Source organism: Microcaecilia unicolor, chromosome 8 (assembly GCF_901765095.1).
Source record: "Microcaecilia unicolor chromosome 8, aMicUni1.1, whole genome shotgun sequence".
NCBI lineage: Eukaryota > Metazoa > Chordata > Amphibia > Gymnophiona > Siphonopidae > Microcaecilia > Microcaecilia unicolor.
Genome location: NC_044038.1, coordinates 240754408 through 240764995, shown reverse-complemented (window position 1 = coordinate 240764995; position 10588 = coordinate 240754408). Strand labels below are relative to the sequence as shown.

Here is a 10588-nt window from a genome sequence, read left to right as displayed (position 1 = left end):
TGAAAAACCTGACTGGCTAGGTGAGTCCCGAGGACTGGGTTGAGAACCCCTGGCTTAAATTAGAGAATAGTGCTCTGCTAGCTCTTGTGTGCATAAATGTTAGTATTTTGTAAAGTGCACAAAAGACATTTATTAAATAAGGGGGCAAGTGTCTTTATAGTGTGGCTTCATGATAAGAGCTATGCAAAGTTTCCTACTTTTGTGTATGTTTTTCCAATTACCCTTTAATATTCTAGGATCATACTGGAAAGCGCTGGTGTTCAGGTACTTTTATTACCTGAATCTGGTAGCCCCAGAGCTGCTAAATTACCCAGTTCCTGGAGGGAGACTTTTTGGCCAGGCCTGGTTTTAAACTTGCATCTCGAGGCAGTGTGGGATGCATAGCCCTGATTCTACCCATTGTAATCAGTGCTGCAGATCCCATAATGCATCAGGATGAGGTTAGTAAAACTCCAGGACTGGCTTAACATGTCTCTCCTGCAACCCTAAGCTTCTCTGCCTATTAGGGACAAGCTTAACAAGTCCTCCTTTTCCCCATCCATGACCTTGTAGATCTGCTTCTAATAAGCTGAAAACATCTTGCAAATGCCATCTGAATTTTAGCTCCAAATTTTGGACTGCTGTGCCATGCTTCACCATCCATCAAGCCATTTGGTTTCATTAGTCATTAAGCCAATGAACTTATACATGTTGACATACAATATAAGATTCTGGGGATAAGAACTAATGACTTAACTACAGCAACACTGCCCTGGTTCAGTTCATTTAGCTTGTTTTTAACTATATCAATTTGGAGAGAGGCAAACGGAAGCAACTGGTAGGGGCCAAAGCACCACGAGGGGCTCTCGATGATGACTGATGGTTTGAGGCAGAGTTTTAGAATACCTGCCACTACCAGCTGGACCCATTTGTTTATGTCTGCTCTGGGCGCCAGTGTGCCTCTGGCATATTGTATTAAAACCAGGGCCCGTGACTTTTCAAAATCTTGTGCATAACAACCCCACAGGAATGAAACGTACAAATTATTTCATTTAGCGCACACCTTTTCCAATGGAGAGATATATTCAGGTACAAGTAGGTATTTGTGTCTCCAGAGCACTTATAATCTAGTTTCATGCCTGAGGTAATGAAAGATGAAGTAACTTGTCCAAAGCCACAAGGAGTGGTAGAGGGATTTGAACCCTAGCTTGGGCTGCTGTATCTATTAGGCTACTCCTCCACTTCAAGATAAAAACAGAAATGAATGTTTGGGAGAATAAGACAGAAATCCAATCCCGAATCCACAAATGTAATCCACCAATGACAGTTAACTGAACTCAACTTTATAATGTTTTACATATATTCCACAAGTTAAATTCATATTCAGGCTAATTTTTTTAACAGCTGACATAGAATAGTTTCTGCATTTGTATAACATATAGTATTGTGTATATATAGTATAAAATTTAAAGTCCATATAATCTGCATATAGGTCCTAGAAGCTAAGTATTTGTAATATTTACCTCTGTATTCTGCCTTGTCATGCTGTATTAGCTTTATATGTATCTGTCATGTATATTTGCATACTTTTCTGTCTTTAACCCCATTAAGTTATTTAATTTTGCATCAAACTTCACTTAACTAAGACAGGTGGTTTGGAGGAAGTATGCATGAATTACTGTCCATGTGTGAATAAATTATTAAACTATATGATTGTGGAACTTTGTCCAAACATCTCTCTCCAAGGCTCGTGTTGAGAGATGCCCTTCTTAAAACACGTGTGGAATATCTGCCTGTAAATTTTTGCACCATTTTACTAGTTGTCTTGGTTCTCTCCCTCTCTCTCTGCACCTTCAGTTTTGTGAGTGCTGGTGAATGTGTGAGATACGGTTTTCTTAGGCCTTTGCGGCTGGCGTCATGATCATTACAGCTGTCCAGTTTGTGCTGCGTCCTGGTAAGCGAAACCGACATAGCAGGCCGTTGTGCTGTAAACTCTGCAAGGTCGTCTTTATGTAGTGGGTTCTCAGGCCTGATTAGCCTTAAGCTGTATCAATGGAATGTTCCCATCTTCCAGAATCAAAACCGCTCAAATGGAGCCACCCGTCTCAAACCCTAGCCAATCAGGGCTGAGGGAACCCACATGTTAGCGGAAACGTTGGTTTCACTTACTGGCCATGGCACAACCCAGCCAGCCCCAGTGATAATGTGTGAAATTGTGTGCCTGTATTTAAGTATTTTAGAGTATGGTGTATCTCTGCTAACAGAGCAAGTTGACTGAACAGTATTTTTTTGCAATGGATTGAGGCAGCTGGGTGATTTTTAAGCCTTTGAAATTATTGTATGCCTTACACAAGCAGTACACTGTTTTAAAAACAGAAAACAAATATAAGCAGACGAACATATTTTTATATCACTTGCTGATGAGTCAAAGCCTGGTTTCGCTGTGTCTTTAAAAAGAAGTTTAAATATTACTTAACTGTTTTAGTGTGTTTGTTATAGCAGAAATTGTGACCAGGTGGTTTACACTGCTTCTGTTAAAACTTGCATTGGAGAGGTAGACTGAAGGACACAGTGGCTGGGATGTGTCATAGTGTGCCTGTATATGTAACATGATTTTGTTTAGACTGTAATGTTGTCCTTGACTAAGAAATAATCTAATAAAATGGAAAACTGAAAAATGTTTAAAGCATTTCCTCTCTTCTCTGATTTTATTCTATAAAAAAAAAAAAATGTGATAATTCTTCAAAATGAAACTTATTTTCTTTGAAGGTCACAGTGGTCTCCTAATTATACGATCTTTAAAGGTAAGAACATAAGACTAGCCATACTGGGTCAGACCCATGGTCCACTTGTAATTTTGTTTCACCTGCAAATCTCCAAGTACCAATCCAAAAGAGGAGATTGCATCATAACCCATCTCAACCTTTTTGAAGTGTCTCCAATGAAGGACCTAGCAAATGCTTTATGAAAATCCAAATACTCTATATGTCAGTTGGCTCATTAACACCTTCAAAAATCTAACCAATTGCTAAGACTTTTCTTTGCTAAATCCAAAATGGCTGTCTCTCATTAAATCCAATGGGGGCAAATTCTATAAAGTGGCAGCTAGAGAGGGAGGTGCCACTTACGTGCATCATCAAACTGAAAGGTGCTACCACACAGGTGCCCAACTGCATGAGGGGCAGTCCATGTGTTTGAAGCATGGGCATGCTGTGCTCATCTACCAGTTAGGCACATAACTTATAGAATACTATGAACTACTTGCACCAACTTATGCCCTGCCACTGATGTGGTGTGATCTACATATGGGACAACCCAATGCCAACTTTGCAATACATGGTGCCAACATTCTATTTACAGAATACTAAGATGCCACTATTGAACTGGCATTAAGTGCATGGCATTAGGGCACCTAGACTGAGGTATCAATTTATAGAACTGTCCTTTCTAGGTTCATCTAGCCAGTAATTTTGTTTTTTTCAGAACAGCTTCCAAGTTTTGAGTGGAACTAATGTCAAACTCACTGCTCTACCAGATCACACCTGGAGCCCTTTTTAAAAAACTGGCATTATACTGACCCCTCTCCAGAACTCAGGTACTGTGGCTGACTTTAATGTAGTGTTACAGGCAAAACAGCTTCCCTAAGGCATCGAGTAACTATGCAGAGTGGCAATTACAATTCCAAAACAGCGGTGGTATGATTTTCAGAATGGATGAAGTTAACCATTATGGAGTAAGTTACAGGAAATATGATTGAGTCAGGGATCCAAAAAAAAAAAAAGCAAGGATTTTTTTTTGGTTGTGCTTGGACTAGATAGGAGAAGAGAGATTGGAAAGACTGGGCAAGAAGGAAGTTGGTGTGGTTGCATTGGGAAATTTTACATGCAGATAGTAACATAGTAAATGACGGCAGATAGAGACCTGTACGGTCCATCCGGTCTGCCCAACAAAATAAACTCATCTTACATGGTATGTGATACTTTATACCCGAGTTTGATTTGTCCTTGCCTTTCTCAGGGCACTGACTATAGAAGTCTGCCCAGCACTGTTCTTGTACTAAGTTCTGAAGCTAATGTTGAAACCCCTTAAAATTTACACTCCAGCCCATCCCTATCTATTCAGTCACGATCAGGGCATAGACTGTAGAAGTCTGCCCAGCACCGGTTTTGCTTCCCAATTACCAGCGTCGCCACCTAATCTCCGCTAACAACAGGGTCAGCCTTACCACTAAGTGGACTACATATCTACCTGGGGTGGTACAGTTTTGGGGGAAACTTTTTGTTTTGGAGGGGGTAGGATCCAGCAGGCCTTGAGTATGCTTAGATATTCAAGGCCCTGCACTGGCTGCAAGGATGCTTCTTTAAACAAGCTGAAGGGGGCATTGGTGCCTACCCAGAAAGGAAAGTCACTGAACACTTTAGGGGTAGGGGGTATAAGTAAAGGAAGCAGATATGCTGGATACCATGTTGGGAATCTTCAATACAGAAGGGGATATGCTGAACACCATAGGGGAGGGGAGCAGAGATATGTTGGACACCAAAGGGGGGGGGGGGGGGGGGGAGAGGCAAGCAGAGCTATGCTGGACACGTTGGGGGTAGAAAAGGGAAGGATGAATGTAAACTGAACAGGCTATGTTCCACTTTGGGGTTTTGTTTTGTTTTTTTTAATCTACATCATCTACCATGTTACTAAAAGGATAGGTTTCCTTGGAACTGGAGTAGTGTTAGAGCAGTGAGCTGAGAACCGGAGCAGTTAGTATTCAAATTCAGCTTATTCTACTGATACAATCTTAGTTTAGCTACCCGAGACAGTGGAGGATAAAGTGACTGCTGAGAGTGTAAGTCCTCTGGAGCAGAAAAACAAAAAGGGAGAGATTAAAATGGCTAGCAAAAAATGTCTTAATTCTAGACACATTGGTCTCTCAGCCTGTTTCTGTTTTATTAAGATATATGTACAGAACCTTAACCAAAGCCTTCGTAAAGTAATGCAAAAAGAAAGAAAGAAAAAAAAAACAATGTCATCATGGAACAGACAATGAATGATCTCACTGCTTGCAAAATTTCAGTCAGTTATCCCTAATCAAACGGGTTTAAAAAAAAAATAAAGCCCCACCACAGCAGTCAAATGACAGAACCACCAAATTTATTCCAAGCATTACAGTGCCACATTATAAACCTTGAAATGTCAATTCTTTCACTGCTCCATTTTCACAACAAATACATCAGAAATAGTACAGAATATGATTTATGTACATTTCAAAAACGAGTATAAATGAACCCTGCTATTCACATACAGTACTTAAAACAAAACAGCACAACAGAAAACCCTATTAAAAATGACAAACTGTCCTTCTAATTCATTTGTGAAAGGGTGAAAATTCTGAACTGTACAATATATACACATTACTGATTACTAGTTTTAGAATACTTAATTATTTTTAAACTCACAACTTTATTTTGCAATAGTAATCCATCTAGCAACAACTGCATTAAAAAAAAAAAAGGAAAAGTTTTCATCTCTTGCAACTATAACATTAAAAAGAGACTCTGTACAGCATTAAAAAAGTCACACCTCAAAAAGATTCTATGGATAAAAATTCACATATTTACAATTTCCATGTTTCCAGGTAGTAATCTACTTTGACTTTCTTCTTTTTGACTGTGTTGGACTTGCACCCATTTCTGTAATACAAAAATATATGTATGAATTAAATGTGTATACAGACAACCAGTTTTCTACATATTGCTCAGCTGTACTATAGTACATATAACCTCTGCTGATGAAAAATTCAGGTGACATATGCTGTATTAAGTAGAAAACACAATTTTCTCTATAATGTAGCTTTCTTGAACAACTCTGTAAACACCTCCCCCCCTCTTTCTCCAAGGTGTTCATGATTGCTTGTAAGCCCCTCCAAAAAGGGATCCCCAATCCATGATCAAGGAGAAATTAGATCTTACCTGCTTAATTTGCTTTCCTTTAGTCCCTCCGGACCGGACCAGGTATTTTGTCAGTCTCCACCTGCTGGTAGGCGTACACAACCCATCAGTCCAATCCTGGTCCGGTCCGGAGGGACGCTAAGGAATAGGGGCTTTCTTCAGCTGCATATTTACTATCCCTGAGGGCAGCTAGTTGGTAGATATGAAGGCACAATTTTAGAAGATTCACAGATTTTAGGTAAAGCTATTCATGCATCCTACCCCTGTAAAACAGGAAGTCTGTGACGGATCTAAGGGAGACTAAAAAGCCCTCAGCAATCTTTTAACTATACTACAGCTGCAGATCCAGGAAGATGCGGTATGGCAGTGGTGACGGGAATAGAAGCGAGAGAAGATAGATAAGGTGGGGAGGGGGGAAAGGATTTGGAAAGCAATAGGGAGAGGGCTGGATACCAATGTTCTCTCTAAGACACATAGAAGCATAGAAAATGGACGCACATAAAGATCAGAGCCTATCCAGTCTGCCCATCTGTACCAACTAATAAGTACAACAATTTTCTTCTCCCTTACATATTCTCTGTGCTTGGACCATGCTTTCTTATGACATTTCTACATCACGCTGTAGGAGGACTCCCACACTCCTTATAGGGACAGTTGTTGGACATGGGGAGAGGGAAAAGATAGAGAGGGCTATTGGACATAGAGGGAGAAGAGGGAGATTCTGGACATGGTGAGAAAAAGGGAGGAGATGTTGGACATCAAGGTGGGGGGAAGAGGTAGAGAAAAGGGGGAGATGATGGACAAAGGGGAGGGGGAGGTTAAGAGAGAGATGCTGGATTAGGGAACGGGGGAAGTAAGAGCATGAGAAAAGGGAATATGCTGGACAAAGTGGGTGGAGGAAGAGAAGCGTTAGTGCACTGGTTCCCAAAGCTATTCTGGAGGACTTCCAGGTTTTCCACAATGAATATGTATGAAAAATCTGCATGCAATCTTTTTACTGCCAAACAAAGTAATCTTTATAGGTATCTTGCATTATAAAAGGGCATCTTTTATGGACCAAAATAGCCAAGCCCCCATCTTCCCACCTCCCCTATCAGAACGTGTGTATAAAGTATCGTAATTCTTGTAATGTAGGAGACATTAGTCGCGCAGATGCAAATGTATTTCCTGTAGCAGGATAACATCCCACCTCAGTCTATGAAGCTCCCTAAATACTGTATTACGCTGTTCCCTATCATTGATGATATTGACATTCCAAGAACCAATCCAGATGGTGTAATCTCTTCCCCTCCCCAGCTATTAATTCCCACTCTTTGACCAACTGCCTCCCCCCACCCCCCCCCCCTCCCAGGCAATTTCTAGGAGAACAATGTTCATCAGTGGGGTATCGGACTAAAAGGCAATTCTCCCTCCTTCTTGCGACTCCCCACAGCAGTACAAAAGCTTTATGCTTTATTACTACTACCCTAAATATGGAGACCCACCCACAAACACCAATGTTTAAATAAAAAAATAAAAGTAGCCATACCATCAAACATAGTGAAACTTAAGGCCATTAACACACTCTGACAAAATCAAGGAGTCTCTCAGTCAAAAAAAACCCAGTGACCTCTAAAATGAAACAGATGAAAAACCCGAGCAAGGTTAGAAACTCAGGAATCCGGGTGCACAGTTGAGGACGCTGCTTTAGAACCAGTACCCGGCACACTCTGCCAACTGCCACTCGATGTTTTATCTTGGCGAGGCTTAGGAAGCTGTACTACTACTACTACTTAACATTTCTAAAGCGCTACTAGGGTTACGCAGCGCTGTACAATTTAACATGGAAGGACAGTCCCTGCTCGAAGAGCTTACAATCTAAAAAGACAAATGTACAGTTAATCAGATAGGTCAGACAGATTGGGGCAACCTATATGTTCGAAGGGTTAGGTTCCGAACGCAGCATTGAAGAGGTGAGCTTTAAGCAAGGATTTGAAGATGGGTAGGGAGGGGGCTTGGCGTAGGGATTGGGGAAGGTTGTTCCAGGCATAGGGTGAGGCAAGGCAAAAATGAGCGGAGCCTGGAGTTGGCAATGGTGCAGAAGGGTACTGAGAGGAGGGATTTCTCATGTGAGCGGAGGTTACGGGCAGGAACGTAGGGGGAGATGAGGGTAGAGAGGTAGGGTGGAGCTGTACTGGATTGTGGAAGATAAGCACTAGCAGAATTGGGATGTACTATCCAGGCTTCGGTCTCTCTTCTCACTTTCTTAGTTTTACAGCTAACTGTGATCAGTAACCCAAATGAGAACAACCAGCGGTATCGAAGACCCACAGCTGGAAAAATATTTTGTAACATCCCTCAACTCCTTGCATTTTCGTAAAGTAGAACTAGATCTTGGAATACAGCGATCTTAGTTTTTTCTGAAGATGGGCCTTACGCATTTCCTGGCGCTGCCTGCTGAAGGAGATATTGGTCAGCCTGAAGGTCGTGGATTTTGCTGTCCAGCCCCTCCATGTGCTCCGGTCAGCCACTTATTTACCACTACTCCGGATTTCAGCCAACGCCACCTGAACATCTCCCCTCACTGCTTTCATCTCATTCGTAAAGGCTTTGAACCAGCGGCTTATATCGTGTTTAGTAATCTAGCCATCCCCAGCTGTGCTTACCATGGAGCCCTCCTCCTCAGAGTCGGTGTGCACAGGTACCATCTTAGCTCATCGGTTTGTTTGCTTGCTTGAGAGCATCAAATATTTTCCCCTGGGATGGAGTAAACTGGACTTTTTCAAACCATTTTCAAGTGGCTATATCTCTCTCACCCAGGTACGTAGCAGTTTAATTGTTACACGGTCAGGAGTGGAGAAAAATAGTAAATGACAGCAGATAAAGACCTGAATGGTCTATCCAGTCTACCCAACAGTCACATTCATTCTCAATTCTAGACTAAATCAACAAAGAACATGATATTATATACTTGATAATGGTCTTTTTTTGTTGTTTCTGAGACATAGACCGTAAGTCTGCCTGGCTCTGTCCTTTTTATTTATTACCTCAATGGAGCTTTATATTAATTGCCCCAACAGAGCTGAGATGCATCCACCTCCATCCGATGACATCACTTCCTTCTCTGGATCAGCTTGTTTAATGCAGAGAAAGTTCTCCCAAGAGCAGAATCCAGCTCTGTGATATCAGCTGGAGAAACAAGCATAGCTTCCTACCTCCTAATGATCCTGCTGGAGATTAGGGGGGGGGGGGGGGGGAACAGGACACTGCCTGCACTCTCCATGCCACAAACTGATGGGATAAACTGTGCTTTGGGTCACACAGAGGTTTCAAAATCCAGTTGAAGAGATCATGCCACCAAAGGACACAACTGAAATCTCTTTCCCGAGATACAAACTTGGCTGTTGATCAGCTGGTAAATGGATTGATGAATAAAATTTCACTTGCTCTTCCTTTTCCCCCCAACTATACTAGTTGTAAGTAGGTCTTAAGATGATAACACAGTGAACTCAGGTTGCATGTATCTTCTCTACAAGCACCATCTTGCCTCCCTCAAGTATAGATTATTTCTCTCTTGATGCAGGGAAAAGCCTGAGAAGGCATGGCTCACAACTGGATTAGGTATAGGATCTTGAATGCCTATTTAACCAGTATGGTAAAGATGCACTTTAAAGTACATGGAGCAGCACCAGCTATGATACGATTTCATCAGTTTCCCAGAAAATCTGGGTAAATGTCAAAGCCCGTGTGGAGACCAAACAGCAGATTCCAGGGTTTATTACAAAATCTGACTATTAATGGAAGGGGCCCTGATTCTTAAATTAAGTACAGTATTGGTCATAAGGATCAAAGCTGAAGATGAAAAGGTCTGAAATGACCTACAGTGGAGCCAAGAGCATTATGTTTAACAGGTTTTGTGCGTGCTTGGGACAGATGCGGAGGGTTAGGATGTAAGGTTCAAAATGGGATACAGTTGAAGGTTGATGCTATGGGACTGTGTATGTTCATCTACAGTCCTGCTGTATTAGAGAAGACCTTTGGAATGTTGTTCCACAACAACTAATGCTAACTTGGGATTATTTAGTATTTAGAAACTTCTGTAATGCATGGCTTTTTCCTGATACTTTTAACAGTGTCAGATGCATCTCTACCACTTTTTATTAATTTACTCTCACATATTCCTGTTAGGCTTTTTAATTGACTTTACGGCTTCTATTAATTAAGCTCTAACACTGTGTTTTAAGGTTCATGTTTAAATACACATACACACAACATCAATGCTTGAAAAGCCATCACGGTTTGTTGAGTAGTTGTATCCTCTATGAATTCAAGACCTACCCAAGGACTGTACAAGCATCATTGAAGAATAGACGACGTCCCGAATAAGGCTAATTTTTCTAGCTGATAAGGTAGTAATTCTTCTAGGTTAAGCTTGGTATGGCACCCAAAGGATCAATTATTGGTACCACCATTGATTTCTTTTTCCAGATTCTTCCTATTTCAATTTGTAAATGTTGGCATTTGGGGATTTTTTCCCCCTATATACTTATATTATTTTATTTTGTTGTTTTCTTCAGTTTTGTATGGTCAATAATTTTTATTAAAATGTGGTGACTCAAAAAATAAAAAAAAACTAATGCAACAAATAAATGGAAGACTTGGCAAAATGGATGAATCAATTTGGTTTTTAT

General features: G+C 41.0%; 1 protein-coding gene across 4 annotated transcripts in view; it reads right to left on the bottom strand.

The window, feature by feature from the left end:
• Positions 1-5099: 5099 nt before the first annotated feature.
• Positions 5100-10588, bottom strand: part of NCOA6 (nuclear receptor coactivator 6) — a 70332-nt gene continuing 64843 nt past the window's right edge. For all 4 annotated transcript variants that reach the window (XM_030211088.1, XM_030211091.1, XM_030211090.1 and 1 more), the window contains one exon: positions 5100-5660. In XM_030211088.1, the coding sequence (XP_030066948.1) occupies positions 5614-5660 (47 nt within the window). In that variant the 3' untranslated portion in view covers positions 5100-5613. The remainder of the gene's footprint in view (positions 5661-10588) is intronic.